Genomic DNA, 17,516 nt, shown 5'->3' with positions numbered 1-17,516 from the left:
AAATAAGATGTTAATATAGAATTGCTTGAAAGCAGCAAGCATCAGAGAAAGGAAGTCCCTTCAACCTGAATAACACTCAGCGCTCAGACATTTTTACAAAAGTAATAGTTTACTAAATATAAAAGTGTGGATAGACAGAAAATATTCACATTTATTAATTGTTCATATATGGAACTCCACTAATGGATGCACCCTCTGGAGCAAGGAAGAAACTATATCTCTTGATACCAGGGTGGATTTGATTTAAATCAAGTTGATTTAAATTATGATTTAAATCACTAGTAGAAAGGCTTGATTTGAATAAACTTGTTTTAAATCATAATTTTTAAACAGCAACTGTCATCTCTGCCCCACAGCAGCTCCTCCTCTGACCTGCTGGTGATTCAACAGTCCCAATATTGCAAAATATACAGCCTCATGTTACATAACTAAGCTACGTTTCATGCTGAATAAACTAAATTATTAATGTATCTTAAATAGAAAACCGTATTTGGATAGATTTTTTACTCCAAATGCATTTTATTAAAATAATTTTGAGAAAAATAAAAGAAATCCAATTTAAAATTTAAAAATCTGATTTCTTTAAAAAAAACCATTGATTTTTATTCACCCTGCTTGATAGTCCTTTCAGCTCTGTACAACATCTAAAAAATCTGCTATACAATGCTGGGAAACCATTTCCATGGTATAAGAAATGGCACTGGAGGACCCCCTGTTCTGCCATCACAAATTACTTACTGGATTGTAGGAACACTTTTGCTTGTAAAATGACAACTTAATATTTTAGCTAATAAGTTATATCTTATATCATAGGGAATAGTGTTAACCAATTTAGATTTTTCCTATTATTTGGGTTTTAAATAGAAAAGGAAGATCATGCTATGTGATCTTCAGTTTGCAGTGATTAAAAACTCAACTTACATATATTTATATTGAATCAGTATTTATTTTAAATCCAACAGAATAGACTAATTTTAAATCACTGCTCATATTCCAATGTAAAATTTTAAATTGGTTTTAAAATATTTTACTTCTGTTCCTTTTGAAAAGTAGTGAGTCATAACTATCCACCCAATTTCATCCCATAAAATTGGCCTTACATAATGTACTATAATAACATTCATTCTTTAATTCTGTTTGTGACTACTGGAAATGTTGCATGTTAATACAGGTAATTATCATTTAGCAACAGCATCATTTAGCAACTGTTCACAGTTACGATGGTGATAAAAAAGTAATTTTGACAACTGATCCTTGCATTTGTGTCTTTTGCAGGTCTGCAAAGCAAAAGAAGGTTGAAGTAAGTGATCAGTCATTTTTTCAATTAGCAACCATTTAGCTTTTCTAATCCCAATTGTGGTTGCTAAATGAGGACTATCTCTAATGATTTAGGTGGCTAAAATAAAATGTTTTACAGTTGACTTATCCTTTACTGAAAAGCTGATCAATCCAGCTATTGAAGCATCACTAATAATTCTTATATATTCATATGTCAGTCCCAAAATATCTGATGTATCATTACAATCCCATAATGTATTTGACAAAGCAGATTAAGATGTATCACAACAGTTCAGGCAGTTGAGAATTGTTGAAACAGTGTAATTGCTAACTGATTTGCTGCAAAGATGTCTTAAACAACATGTAAATTAACAATGCATTCTCTATATTTTTGTCTATCTTTATAGTATCTATGAATTCAGAACTGACAATCTATTATCTATCTATCTATCTATCTATCTATCTATCTATCTATCTATCTATCTATCTATCTATCTATCGTTGTTATTATTATTACTACTATTTATTTATTTATATAAAAAAGGCTGTATGTATGTATGTATGTATGTATGTATGTATGTATGTATGTATGTATGTATGTTCCAGCATAACTCTGGAACGCCTCAAGCAATTTCAACCAAACTTGGTACATAGATGACTTACTCTCTGGAAACAAATACTGGGAGGAGGGGAGGAAGACACCCCTGGCGTGTGTGTATGTGCGTGTGTTCTCCAGCGTAACTCTGGAATGCCTGGACTGTTAAGGAGAGCGAGGCAGTGTCCCAGAGCAGCAATTGTTTATGATGTCATGGGAGGGGGAAGGGACAGCTTGGGCCATTAAGGAGAGAGAGTGCGGCATCCTAGAGCAGCAATTGTTTGTGATGTCAGTTCCTTCACAGCTTCCTCTGGAAAGCCAGCCATGATGTTCACCTTCCAGTGGACCAATGGGGAAGCAACTGATGGATTTGGGGCAAAGTGCCAGGATCATAGACAGGGCAAGAAAGAGGAGCAAATGGGAGGGGAAGGGAGAGGGCAGGGGTGATGGGCATGGGAGTAGAGGGAAGAAAGGCCCTTGTCAATGGTTCCCTGTCTGATAAACACTTCAACGACTATAAATAACCAGGCAATGCCGGGTTATCGGCTAGTTGATCATAAAACAGAACAGAGGACAAAAGTCAACACAGGTTAAACAAAATTAACAGATTTTCCACCTATTAGACACCTAAAACCTAAGATTATTAAAAGACAATGTGCTATTTTTCATGAATAAATGCAAGCGCCAATATTCTATTTGTATAATATACAAACCAGTAATTTCACTCACATCCTTTCCAATAATAACTTGATTTACAGGATGTTAGCAAAACCATATCCTGGAAACAATGACATCATTTAGAAGTCCTGAATAAAGAGTTTTACATTTGGATAATAAAATTACTGCCAGGCTCCAACCTTATTTATATCTAGCAGGAGTCAGGTTACTTTGGTTCATAGGACTGATATCAAATAAGGGGAAGCAAGGGGACACAGAAGATTCAACTTCTGTGATCACCAACATTCTTCTTGTAAAAAGCATGTAAAAACATGGCACCCATTACATATCAGAATGCACAAAACAAAATATTCATGCTTTACTTTCACTTCTATAGAGTGTCACAAAGAAAACTCTAGGATGATAATTCTGGTGTTTTTAGGTTTGAGCACATCACAGTATCTGAATCTTTCCCAAGGGTTTCACTCTACTCTATCTACCAAATACTAATCTGCAGTCTATTTCTTAATTGCTAGTTCCTTTATTGTCTTAGTCAATCTACCACTTCAATGTCTTCATTGCCAACTCTAAGTTACACTGTTCCTATTGTTATTGGTTTGTTGTTATTTATATTTAATATCATTCTAGGTTGGTTTTTGTCTTGATTAGTGTCCATTCATTGCTTCTTGTTCTGCCTTCAGAACAAGAAGCAATGGATGGAAACTAATCAAGGACAGAACCATCCTAGAACTAAGGTGAACTTTCCTGACAGTTAGAACAACTAATCAATGGAACAACTTGCCTTCAGAAGTTGTGGGTACTCAAACACTGGAGGTCTTAAAAAGATATTGGATTTGCCTGAAATAGTATGGGTTTCCTGCTTGAGTAGGGGATTAAATTAGAAGACCTCCAAGGTCCGTTCCAACTCTATTATTCTGTTATTCTATACTGTTATTCTGTTAATATTAGCCCATGTTTTTTGCCACAATGCCTGACCATTCAGACTGTGGTTTCATATTCTGCATACAAGTTTCACCTGAAGACACTGAGATGTTCTGGGATTCCCATTCCCCCCCCCCCCCCAAAAAAAACATCACAAAGTTGAAACAATCAAAGGCCTTTCTATGCACAAAATGACTACTTTTTGTCTTCTTAAATTTTCTTAATTAACCAGCATGCCTCAGCAATTATTTCTTGTCCTTCATTCTTTTCTAAAACTACCGTACTTTTCAGAGTATAAGACACACCAAGATTTTGAAGAGGTAATTTTTTTTTAAAAAGTTTTTGCACTCTGCAGACCTCCCAAACCCTCTGCATGCCTCATTTTTTGTGAAAAACAGGGCATGCAGAGTTTGAGAGGCCTGCAAAGTGCTCCTGGGGGCTGGGGGGGGGGGGCAAAAACAAGCAGAAAATGGGTCAGTTTTCCCCCCAAAAAAAGGGCATGCATAGCCTTTAGGAGGCTTGTAGAGTGCTTCTGGGGGTTGGGGGGGAAGTGAGCAGAAAACGCCCCATTTTTCACTCATTTTTGTCCTCCTCAGCCCCCAGGCCTCCTTTGCAGGCCTCCTAAAGGCTATGCGCATCAATTTTTGTGAAGGGGGCAGGGTTCCGGGAGGCCAGAAATGCTGTATTCAGTGTATAAGACACACCCAGATTTTCACCCTCTTTTTTGAGCGAAAAAAGTGCGTCTTATAATCCCCAAAATATGGTAGCTTGAATATCTGGCATCTCCCTTTTCATGTGGAGTTTAAATCTACACTGGATGATCCTAAACATTACTTTACTAGCATGTGAAATTAACAATATTTTATGATAGTTTGACATTGGTATTATTCTGACTTCTTCGAACATGTTGACCATTATGACATTCTCTAGATATGCTGGCATTGTTTGATTGGATACTTGACTCTTAAACACTTTGCTTCTTTCAACACACATTCCGCCCCCCACCCACCCCGCCCCCACTTACTATTATGCCAGTATTTATATCTTAATATTTCTCTTTATAGAAAATCTTTCCTCCTTGTTTTTAGTAATCTTTCTCCTAAAGTATTACTTTTCATTCATAGCATTTTTCAATCAGTATCCCATTAAGTATCTTTTTCAAATTTTTCAATGCTCTAAATCCATACTTCTGTAACATAATTCTTTTCACTCTGTTCCAAGCAGCTTCCACTTTCCAGGAATTCTAGAGTTAAATCTATCTTAAATCATTTTTCCCACAGGATTTGTAACTTCTCTTCCTTTATTTCTTCGATTTTCCTTTCTTCCAGATCCACATTTCTCCCCCAAAATGACAGTACTAAAGAATGTTCCATCCCACATTCAGAGCTCTCATTATCCTCATATCCTTTACTAATTTTCTCAATCTTTCAGTATGCAATATTCATTACATATTTGAGTTATTCCTTTCTTGGATCTACATAGGAATGGACATGCTTACCGGTAATTAACATTTTCAAAACAAATGTAACTTTTTCTCAGCAGATAGTCAATGACCATTTTCATTTTTTTTTAAGTCTCTGAATGGCTGTATCATATTTATGGACTTTTTTATCCTGTTCTCACATCCATTTCCCCTGATAATTTTGTCCCAAACTCACTCCTTATTTTTCCATTATTAAGCTTTACTGGAACACAATATGGAACTGTCACCCACAAATGGATTTTGACTTTCACGTGCATCTACAATTCATAATTTCTTATATCAATTTAAGTCCATTGATACAGTTAATAGTTTAATTTTCCTGCACACATTCATCTTCTTGATTCTGTGACTCTACTCTCCTGGGATTTGAGACTCTACTCTCCTGGGGTTTAAAACCTGGTGCTGTTACCAAGCCTGGGGTTAATGATTTTATTGAGGTTTGTTTGAGACTCCTATCGTATCTGTAAGGTTTGAGATATTGTTTTGATTGTTTTAGACTAGGCTCCCTGTATATGTGTCATTTTTGTTTCCAGATTTTGTAAACTTCGCAGAGTAAAACAGAGTATAGACAGCTATAACAGATTTAATACATTCAATTAATCAAGTCACTTCATTAATATCTATTTCCCCTTAGTAGCCATGTACAGTGGCTATTTTCATTTCGATGTGTTGATTCATGTCCTTTACTCCTGTTACATTAGAAGTTGCTATTTTCCATATGCAGTGATCATTTACACATATTGACCTCTCCACCCATCATTGCTTTGATCAGCTGTAGCTTTTATGCCCAGTACGATAGTGAAACTGGACTTTAAATTATTAATCTTAATTGAAATAGCACCATGTAAAGCATTCTCTGCAAATGGTAAGGATCATATTGCATGTTTTAGTCAGTATGTTACAAAGCCTCATTGTTATCTGAAATATACTCAGGTTATCTTACGCAATCAAGAATCTTGAAACTAGAAATTGCTATCCACATTTGGATAGCATACAAAGTGTACAGACACACACTCAGACTATGCCATCAAGTGTTTTATGAATAACTGGCAGTAAACAAGATTTTATTTTTCCGTTTGGGATAAAGTAACTGCAAGCCAATAACATTATCAATGAAGAACTTAAAATTAATGTTCAGATGTTGCTAGAATTCAAGGATTTTATTCTAAGGATGTTTGTAATATTGGCTTATATCTCTATCAATAAAATAAATAAAGGGTGTGTAAGAGAATTGAGGCTACCGTATATACTCGAGTATAGGCCGACCCGAATATAAGCCGAGGCACCTAATTTTACCACAAAAAACTGGAAAAGTTATTGACTCGAGTATAAGCCTAGGGTGGGAAATGCAGCAGCTACCGGTAAATTTCAAAAATAAAAATAGATACCAATAATGTTTTTGAATATTTATTTCAAAGAAAAACAGTAAACTAGCGGTGTATTCAATGAAATACTTCACTCACCTCATGATGCTGATGTCCCGCTGTGATGATGATGTCCCGTGCAGCCGCGGGAGCGATGTCCCGCCTCCTATGACACATGGCACAGTGATTCCTATCATTGGATCACTGTACCAGAGGAGGTGGGACATCGCTATGTGGCTGCTTGCCATAACAAGGAGGAGGTGGGACATCGTTGCAGAGCGGCAGGAGGGGGAGGAAGGGGAATCGTAAGACAGCCCTGCATTACATTAGAACGTGAGGAGGGGGGATGGTGCGGTGCGCGCGGCAAACTGACACAGAGGGAGGGGAAACTCACAGGGGCACTGGGCCATTCACGAGTGTCACCCAGCGGCATGGCCCCGCCCCTTTTTCTCCTCCATTCCGGGCAAATTTTTCACTGACTCGAGTATAAGCCGAGGCGGCTTTTTTCAGCCCAAAAAGTGGGCTGAAAAACTAGGCTTATACTCGAGTATATACAGTAAGTCTTTGTAATTAGTCCATTCTTACAGTTTGTATTACTTCTGGTATATATAGCCACAAACATATGTGTAGTTTATATTTATTTTAATTAAATGTTTTTATATAAATATAAATTCAATAAATATTAATAAATCTTTATTAAATATTTATTAATAATATTTATTATCTCTCAGGCTGGGGGGGTGAAATTATATGCCCCTCAGAGAGGGTTCACAATTTGGGAGTCCTCCTTGATCCACAGCTGACTCTAGAACATCATTTGTCAGCTGTGACCAGGGGGGCCGTTGCCCAGGTTCGCCTGGTACACCAATTGCGACCCTACCTGGACCGGGAGGCCCTTCAGATAGTCACTCACGCCCTCGTGACCTCAAGACTGGATTACTGTAACGCTCTCTACATGGGGCTGCTCTTGAAGTGTGTTTGAAGACTTCAGCTAGTCCAGAACGCAGCCGCGCGAGCGATTGTGGGTGCACTTAAGTACACCCACGTTACACCTATCCTCCGCGAGCTGCACTGGCTACCTATTGGGCTCCGGACACGCTTCAAGGTGCTAGTCGTTACTTATAAAGCCCTTCATGGCATCGGACCTGGGTACCTGAGAGACCGCCTCCTGCCAATTACCTCCCAAAGACCAATTCGATCACACAGACTTGGCCTCCTCTGGATTCCATCTGCCAGCCAATGCTGGCTGGCGACCCCCCGGGGGAGAGCGTTCTCTGTTGCAGCTCCGGCCCTCTGGAACGAGCTCCCCGTTGACATCCGGACCCTTACTACCCTCCCGGCCTTCCGTAAAGCTACTAAGTCCTGGCTGTTCCGGCAGGCTGGGGGCTGTTGAAGTATCCAGCCCCACTTCATCTGTGAATGTTGTCGTATTTTAAATTGTTGTATTGTCTTGTATTGTCTTATTTATCCCCTTTCCCTGTTTTATTGTAAGCCGCTCGGAGTCCTTCGGGAGTGGGCGGCATACAAAACCAATAAATGAAATGAAATGAATGAAATGAAACTTTAAAGTTCAACATTGTTCAAATTTGTAAGCAATTTCTGATCCTGACTTGGCAGATAAGATAGTTACTTGCTGTGCCATTTGGCATTATTCCCATATTCCCACATATCCTCAATACAATGCTCTGCATCCTAAGTCCTTTTAAAGCACAACGAGGTAAAGATTATATCTGCACTATTAATTATTGTTATATGTAAGGACATCCAGTTCCACTTGTGCATTCTTTGTCTCATGGAAAATAGGACTGGTTTGTTGTTGTTTTTTGGAAGGAAAACAAGAATATTAAAAATCCACGGTTTTACTACTGTCTTTAAAAAGTTTCAAAATAAACACAGAAGTACTAATTCTTATCATTCTAGGTGACAAAAAGGATCAGTGATACAGTATGCCCTGTAGTAATTTAAGACATTGCTTCCAAATAATCCACATGAAAAAGCACATTTCTCATTATATTGCAAAAAGTTATACTAATTAGTGATGGAAGGTTTTTTCCTTCCCTAAGACTGTGGTTTTTAATTGTTTTTCTTCTATTGCTGAAAACAACATTCAAGTGTAGGTGAGAATATAGATTAACCCACCTGCAGGAAATGGAGTGGGTTTGGATTAAGCAGTTACACCTTTGGAATGACTAATTTTGAGTTTGTTACTGCTGTTGGGAGTTTTCAAACAGCACACTGAAAATATTTCATATTGGGCAGTTCATTAAAAGAATGTAGCACAAAATGTAACAGCCTATCCATTAGTAGGAGCTACCATAATTTTACATAACTGCTCATTATAAAACAGAAATCCGTCAGCAATATCCCAGATGCTATCACTGGCTTTTTCATGTATGCTTTGGAAACACTGTCTAAGTTTTAAAAAGTCACTTGCTGAGTGGGCTGGCAAACTACGTCTAAAGCCATTTCTTATATTTCTATATAACATAGTACTCTTATCACATAAATTATCACAATTGATTTTAAATTAATGGTCTAACTTGGAAGAGGGGACATCCTTTTCTTTTTTCATAAAATCTGTTAAATACAAAAACATGTTATCAAATGATATACACCATTTGCATATGACACCCTTATGCAAATTACATATACCATGGCAAATATTTGGTCTATGGCAAATAAAGCTCATTATATCAAAACCCACTAAATCAAGGTTTCAATATATTAAGTATACTGGTGAATTTAGATGAAACTGTGTATTTTGTTGTTTCTCAAGAAAGAGGAAATTCAAATGACAGTGATGGATTACAAAGCAGAATTAGAGGTCTATAATCTATAAAAATGTATCAAAATTAAATTAAAAAATAAATTTATAGGAAGCTATATCTATAATCTTTGAAAGTACAGTATTGCGTACTTTCAAATTAACACAGTCTATTTAAACAGCATAGAAGTATTGTGGCTTATCATTATCTTTTTCAATCAGGTCGAAATTTCAGAGCTCTAAAAGATATACCATTTCCTTCTCAACCAACTCTGCATAAATATTTACACTGAAGATCGTAAGATTGGTTAGGACCTTAAGGCATGTAATGTACTTTGACAGTTTCCCAACTAAGTTTTACTACTTGGATTCAAAGATTCAAAGATTGTATACCTTATTTCTCTGTAAAATTGCAAGTGCATCAACTACCATGGTCATATCCTTTCATTAATTATTTGTCTTGAAGTGTGTTTCCTCACTTCATTTTATTTCAGGAGGCACAAATTATTTAAGAAAACCCTCTGATTTCCTTTTCCCACACACCCAGGGAAGAGTAACATAAGATTATATAATAATAGGTTTAGAGCTATGTTTAAATTCTACACACCTTTTATGCCACCATTCTGTGTCCACCACACCCTCCCTCCTTTCAAACTTGCTATTTCTGAGTTTGGTTATGTCATACCTCACAATACTACAGACGCACCTATTATTACATAATAAAGGCAAATTTCTTTCTAGAAGGGCAATTTCAGGAGTTTTCCCCGCTTCGGGATGAAATGAACATACAGTAAATGAAATGACATACAGTACTCTGGGAAATACACTATCATAATAAAAGGACAACCGAGGCTTCAGGTTTGATTGTGGAACATTTTGACTCACAGAGAGAAGCAATCAGAAGCTGCTCTCCAAAAAGAGACTTCTATTAGAACATCTGGGAACCTCAGTGATTCAGCTCACTTTCCTACAATAAACAGAATATTTCAGATTTCTACCACCTACCAGGGAAGAAATTGTTATTTACTGTAATAAGCTGTACACTTGTATATATGCAATACAATAATATTTTTAATTGATCTCTCTGAGACTCTTTTATGACTGTATCGTTGATCAAATTGTAACAATAAAATAGAATTGGCCACAATAGGACTTTTTTCTTTTAAAAAAAAGCATAAGATTCACAGCACAATAAAAAAGTGTGATAAAAACCGAATAATAATAATAATGGTAAGACAAACAAAATGGGGGAGGCAAGAATGAAGGACATAGAATCAGAAGAAAATGAAAAATAGCAGCAAAACGAAATTGGGGGGACGGGGGAATGATAATCTAACTCTTAACCAGTAGACCATGTTAGCTCCCCAATTTATTTATCAGGGCTTAGCATGGCATACAAATGCATCCTGTTATGTCTTGGAGTTATGAGATTTTTGCTCATTCAGCTTTCCCTTTCAACCTGTACCTAGATCGTTCCAAATGCAAGCTTATACAGATTTATCCAATCAAAATGATTCCTCGCCAGAAATGCATAGAAATAAGACACTTGATAGTCAATATAACACATCCTTCAAAACCCTAAATACAGGGAGTTCTCAACATACAACAACTGACCCCAAAATTTATGTTGCTAAGTGAGAAATTTGTTTAATGAGTTTTGCCCCATTTTATGACTTTCCTTGCCACGTTTGTTAAGTGAATCACTGCAGCTGTTAAATTAATAACCCAGTTAAGTGAATCTGGCTTTCCCATTGACTTTGCTTGTCAGACGGTCGCAAAAGGGAAATCACATGACTCTGGGACAATGCAATCATCATAAACGTAAGTTGTCGAGCATCCAAATATAAATCACGTGACCATGGGAATGCTGCAAGCATTCAAATGTAAATCATGGGATCACGGGGATGCAATGGTCATAAGTGTGAACAATGGTCCTAAGTCAGGTTTTTCAGTGCCGCTGTTAATTTTGAACGGTCACTAAACGAACTGATGTAAGTCGGGGACTACCTGTAGCCAAAACTTTGAATAAAACTCAAGAGAAGTGGCTCAGAAACAAATGGGCCATTTCTAATACTTCTAGTCATGGCCAGGTTTTCCTTCAGGTTGGCAATCTCGCTGGAAATCAGGCAGGTTTCTTTCTTCAAGTCAGATCCACACCTGAATCCACGTGCTGCTTACTCCCATTTCATCATATTTGCGGGTGGAAGGTAAACCACGGGGGTAAAAGGTCAGCTAGCTACCTATCCACGCGACGTGTCTCTTTTCTTCCCATAGGCACCGCTCGATCCTACTAACCCCATCAATTTACTCGGCTCGCTCACACACATCCTTCCTCTTACGACCTCTCTGTGCAGAGAAGCATGCTTCATCCCGGGCATCGGGGCTACCCACCACTGGGAAAGGTCACCGGTTTTGATCCCAGCATCGAAGGGGCGTGATGGGAGGAGAGTCTCCCGGACGATGCCTGAGCGCCGGGGAGCCTTTCATTCATTTGGGTCTCGCTCTCACACACCCCTTTCTGGGGGTCGCTGCACTCACCTCCTGAAATCAAAGGGCATGTTGGTGGCAGTCTCAACGCAACGTCCCCGCCCCCCCTTCTGCCCAAAATCTCGGCTTCAGTCGTGCCGGCTCCTTAGGGCAGGAAGTGACGGACCCAGCTCGGCCAAGCCGGAGGATGCGCTGCACAAACTCATTGGACGGCAGACCCGCGCACCGCGACGCTTCCGCCGCCGCGTTAAAGGAGACCGGCGAGGGGCGCGCGGGAAGAGCGAGGGCTGAGTGTTTTGCAAGGGACTCAGCGGAGAAATTGCAGACCTGCTCAATGGACGCTTGTCTCGATATATGTTGGAAGGATTTGGGGATTCTTAAAGATGGGGGTCGGAAAATTAAACTTTAAAAGGGGAGTTTTAAGAATATAATTTAAAAGGTATGTGGGGAGTGACTTGTACTTACTTAAATAAACTTTCGGAGTTGTGAAAGGATACAGGCGATTTTTCATCTGCAGATGACGTTATCCATTAAGTCGATTCTCTGGGCCACGTCTCCCCACATCTTCCAAGCTGTTTATTTGAGTTTGTCTATGCTCTGGCTGGTGTCATTTCGTTGTATTTAAGTACAATGACAACAAAGATTATACTTACACTTATGTAGAGAAGACGAGACATTAACCTGGAAAAAAAACTCCCTTAGATTATATGGCTGTAGAACCATGTGCACAAATTTCACAAATAAACACCAAGGACCCCTCATTTCAATCCTGAACTACAAATATTATTCTTTACTAAAAACTACTGATTTAATAGTTTATCTCCCTCTCTCTCTCTGTCTCTCTGTGCATTAACATTGATGTAACTCCCATTAAATCAGTAGTTTTTAATAAAGGAGAATATTTGTAGTTCAGGGTTGAAATGAGAGGTCCTTGGTGCTCTCTGAGCTTGCTTGTTTTCTTGCAGAAGTTTCATTACCCAAAGTAGATGACATCAGTGCTCGTGACCACTGATGATGTGACCTAGTTTGCGTAATGAAGCATCTGCAAGAAAACAAGCACACAGGACACCAGGAACCCCTCAGTAGTTTCTTTTGTTCGTGCCTAAGCTTAGTGTGGACATTTGAAATTAGGGGAAAATAAAACAACATGCATCCTGGATAGCCTCAACAGAAGAGGAAGTGATGGCAAATTATCATAAATAGTCTTATCATAAAACTATTCACACCAACTAAGCGCTCTATTGCTAAAGTAACTACGTAACCTCCCACAAGAGCTGTGTAACAACCCTATTTAGATGTGCACAAATACATTGGGCAACCCTGAACATCAAAAAAGGAAACAGCAATAGCAGTTAGACATATACCGCTTCATAGGGCTTTCAGCCCTCTCTAAGCGGTTTACAGAGTCAGCATATCGCCCCCACAGTCTGGGTCTTCATTTCACCCACCTCGGAAGGATGGAAGGCTGAGTCAATCTTGAGCCGGTGAGATTTGAACCGCTGAACTGCAGATAACAGTCAGCTGAAGTGGCCTGCAGTACTGCACCCTAACCATTGCGCCACCTCGGCTCTTAATAATCAATACAACATCATCCATCAAAATGGATATCCACAAACTTCATCAAAAAATGCCTGAGCACTCATCCCGATATAGCACAACCAAAATAAGCTGGGAAAAGGATAATATCATACATAAAGAAAATCTCCCCAACAGATTATCATATTACATCATTGCAGCACACAAACCAACTAAAGCCTTCCGAAACATACACCAAAAGCCCAGCAGTGCCAGAAAAAACAAACACGAGTCATTTACAGCATAAGGAATGTAACACCCACTATGTAGGAGAAACGGGCAGAAGACTTGTGACCAGCATCCATGAACACCAACTATCAGAAGAAATGGAAACGTCTTAATTTGGCAAAACATGGAAAGACTTAACCATAGTTTCAATTGGGAAACTGAGCAGTAGGCCATCAACATGCACATAGAGATAAATAATACCCACCTACCAATCAAAAGAGACAATCAAAAAGCTAAAAAGGAAACAAAAAGACCAAAACACATTCTCACCAGCAATCAGCTGATAAGCAGAAATTAATACCAAAATTAATACTAGACCAACAATCAAGAAGTAAATAATACTCCAATGAAGGAACTACCAATATAAAACAAACAAGCTAACAGTAAACAACAGTCTAATCAAGAAATGATCAAGATTTTTCACATCAATACTGAAAGGGCAAGCCATTGATATATGAGAGCAATTTCACTCTCTTCTAGCATTGATGATGTTACCTAGTTTCCTAATGAAACATCTGTAAGAAATCAACCAAGCTCAGAGAGCATCAAGGGCCCTATAGACTAACAAACATATCTAAGACTCCTTCTCGTTTTCCCCTCAACAGCAACCCTATGAGGTGGGCCCGACTGAAAGAAAATGACTGGCCCAAAGTCATCCAGTGATATAAAACATTTTCCTGTGGCCCAATTAGAAATATTAAGCAACACATTTAAAATGTATGCATTGTACATCATATTATTCTATTCTTTATTTTCCCAACTACAAACTATCAACAATAATTAAATTTTAAAAACTATTCTGGGAATACCTTTGTGAATCCACAAATTAATCATTATATTTAAGCGATGAGAGTTATTTTTTGTTACACTGTATCTCATTACATAGCAACCACCAGTATACTGAATATTTGTCAGTGTGCTGCCTACATCTCCTAATTGTTGGGATGTGGCAAGAGTGAAAGCAGAAGCTACAAAGGATTAACAAGAAAATATACAAAATTGTACATTTTGTACCATATACAAAATTGGGAAGTATAATTCCGTTTTATGCCAGGCAGGGGAAGTTCACAGATTTTTGATCTTAATGAAGTCATTCAATTGGGGGGGGGGGAGGGTGAGTGTACATTTGTTAAGTGAATAAATTTGAATTATGGAATGAACATGGCATTGAAGACTGGTTGCTGAATGCAGTGAAAGTGGTATAATAAGTGAGTAAATAATGAGAATAAATAGAATGCTTATTTATTTATTTGTTTATTGAATTCATATGCCTGCCATTCTCACCTACATGTGACACTCAGTGTCACAAGCTAAAAATTACCAAATTCAACCATTATAACCAATTGAAAACTACAATTAAAAACCTACAAAAAGACAACAGAGAGTGCAGTCTAATCTGATATGTAGTACAACCATTTAGGAAATGACTCAATGTTCAGCAGGAAGTAAAGCAACGATGTGTGAAGTCCCTTTGATTATTTAATGTATTTCTGGTTAAATTATCTAAAAAAATTATTGTGATGATAGATAAAATTTGATTGTAGATAAAATTTATGTGCACTTATGTGTGCAGATGACACCCTAGTTGTTATCTGAGCACTCAAATGATTTGCAGCAAATGTGAAATAGACTGTATGATAGATTAATCAGATTCATATTCCTCACTGTATCAAAGAACAAAGTGGCTATGTTTGATAGGGAAATGAAGTGTTATAGATTAAAACTTCTATATTTTTGTCAAAAACACTCTAGAACAATAATATCACAATGTTGCCATAATATTTACTAAATATAGGAAACTGGCTGGAGAAATGTTAGGATATGGAACTGCTAATAGAAAGGGAAAGATGCTATGTGATTTCCGATGAGGATGAAGAATTATCAAAGAAGCAGAAAGGATACTATGTTGCATTAGCTCTACTTTGGTTATACATAAGTGAGTGTTGGGAATGGTAGGACATACATAAAAGTGAGTTAAAAGCAGCTGGAATTGAGTATCTAAAAGTACTTTTGGTAAAAATAGGAAGAAATAAGTAAAAACTGTATGACTGCTGAAAGAATGGGAATTGAATACAAAAGTGGACAACAACTTCTATTGCATATGTTTAGGTGGTTACTTTATAGAAAAAGAGTGAATAAGAATCAAATTGCAAAATAAGTACTATACAGTATGTGAGGGAAGAGTTGTGGGTTAAAGGGAAAAACTGAGAATATCATGGCTGGAGAGAGTTGATGAGCTTCTCAAAATGAACGAGGTGAGTTTAAAGAGCAAAATATAGACTGTGAAGCAATGTTTGAATGAGATGGAAATAACAATGATTTCCAAGGATAGAATGGCATTGTAGAGCAAATATTAAAATGTAGAAGTTCAAAACAACTACATTTTCAGCCAATTTTTGGAGCTCCAAGTTGAGTTATGATGTGGGAAACATTTTTAGGAAGTAAAATAATGATGTTTAAAGATTGTTTATAAAAGGTCATTTTCTTTTTTAAAAAACCAAGGAATTCACAAAAAGAACACTGATCTGGCTCCCTTTTTTATCCTGTTGAGGCAAAAGGTTCTGAGATAAGACCCTCCGTCATTACATTGTTTAGTAACATGAGTTGTCTAGGAAGTATGAGATAAGAAACAGGAATTTGCCTGCATTCCATTGGGGTGCAGTTATTTAAACCACCACAGACTGTGCAAGAATGAGCACTAAGAAGAGTTTAAATGAGGTAAGCAAAAACTAATCAGTAAACTGGAAATTAGGAGATGGTAATTAGTACTGAAGTTGACAATAAGTTCTACTTGGAAAAAGGATTAAGACAGGAAAGTCATTAATATAGTATATGTTCATTCTTTTAAGGGATATTGCCAAATCCAGAAAATGAAGCCATGAAATGCCTGCCTCAGTAAATAATTAACTGGATTGCTCAATATTTCTAAGCCATAAACCTAGTTTACAAGCCTAAATAGCTCAGTTAACCAAGCACTGAATGTGAGAACCAAACAAATCACATTTTGGGTTAGTACAATGTGTGAACCAGGTCACAGAGTGTTTATTTTCTGCCTCCATTTATGTACACACATGTACTAAATTTCTGAAAACCTATGTTTAAAAATATTGAATTTCTCTCTCATATTTAAAAATCTTAAATATATCATAAGCTAATGTATATCTCTATAGGCAGGTTATAATCTGTTCTAAACCAGAATTGGGATACTTTCCACAAACTTTAATTTATCACCTATGTAAAGGGTTTTTTTTTCCTTGTTGTTTATTGGAGCGTTCCAAATGTCAGATTCAATCTAGGAACAAAATACTTGAATTCTAGACTGTAATGCTTTATGTTGCAAGCGGATAATTTCATTTTTAAATGTTCACTGATAAAAATTCAGCATCTAACAGTTACTTAGATTTGTCCCGGCCTTAAGCAAAAGGCAGGTGTTCTTTTTTCAAGGCATCTGCACTGTATATAACAATACATCATTGGCTTAAAGGTTATAAAATGATGTTTTCTTTTTGAGATCTGCTTACATTGTGCTTTCACATATGGTTATATGACCATGAATACAACCAATCATAATTTTGCCTGAAATCAGAGTGGAGTGGCTGGAGTGTGCCCGGGCCATGATTTGTAAAAAGCTTGGAGAAGACAAAAATAATAATCTGAGAAAACAAAAGGCCAGGAGATCTGAGAAAGTTGAGAAGAATGAAGAGGTCACATGAACAAGCTGTAAAAAAGGGTGGAGGTAAAGGTAAAGTGTACCCTTTAGCTCTAACCACATTCAACGCGGGGAGAGGCTGACAGAAAATAAAAGTAAGAGACCATCAGGAGGAGGATGGGAAATGGGTGGAAGGAGAGTTGATGTCAATAATTGAGAAATAGAAGCATTTGGCATATTTCATAAAGAGCAACTTAGCCTAAGTGGTTAGCAACTTGGAAGAAGTGTTTCAATTCATTCAAAGAGACAGTGGTATAATAAACGACAAATGGTGCAGAGATGAGGACAATGAGAACCAATGAACTGAGAATGAATCAATAAGATGGAGACATTCACAAGAGTACAAATTGGGAAATATGCCTGCTTTTGAGGGAATTAACCATAGTCAGAAACAGCTGATACCTAGTTTGAGAAGGTACTTAAGTTCATTTCAA

General features: G+C 37.4%; 1 protein-coding gene across 1 annotated transcript in view; it reads right to left on the bottom strand.

Annotated features, from left to right (window-relative positions):
- The window catches only part of ERGIC1 (endoplasmic reticulum-golgi intermediate compartment 1), an 84,103-nt gene extending 72,363 nt beyond the window's left edge, over positions 1-11,740 (bottom strand). Inside the window, exon 1 of the mRNA XM_032210292.1 lies at positions 11,622-11,740. Coding sequence (XP_032066183.1) covers positions 11,622-11,641 — 20 coding nt within the window. The 5' untranslated portion in view covers positions 11,642-11,740. The remainder of the gene's footprint in view (positions 1-11,621) is intronic.
- Positions 11,741-17,516: the final 5,776 nt, after the last annotated feature.

Source organism: Thamnophis elegans, chromosome 2 (genome assembly GCF_009769535.1).
Source record: "Thamnophis elegans isolate rThaEle1 chromosome 2, rThaEle1.pri, whole genome shotgun sequence".
Taxonomy (NCBI): domain Eukaryota; kingdom Metazoa; phylum Chordata; class Lepidosauria; order Squamata; family Colubridae; genus Thamnophis; species Thamnophis elegans.
Note: the sequence above shows the minus strand (reverse complement) of the source record. Positions and strands in the feature narration are given on the sequence as shown.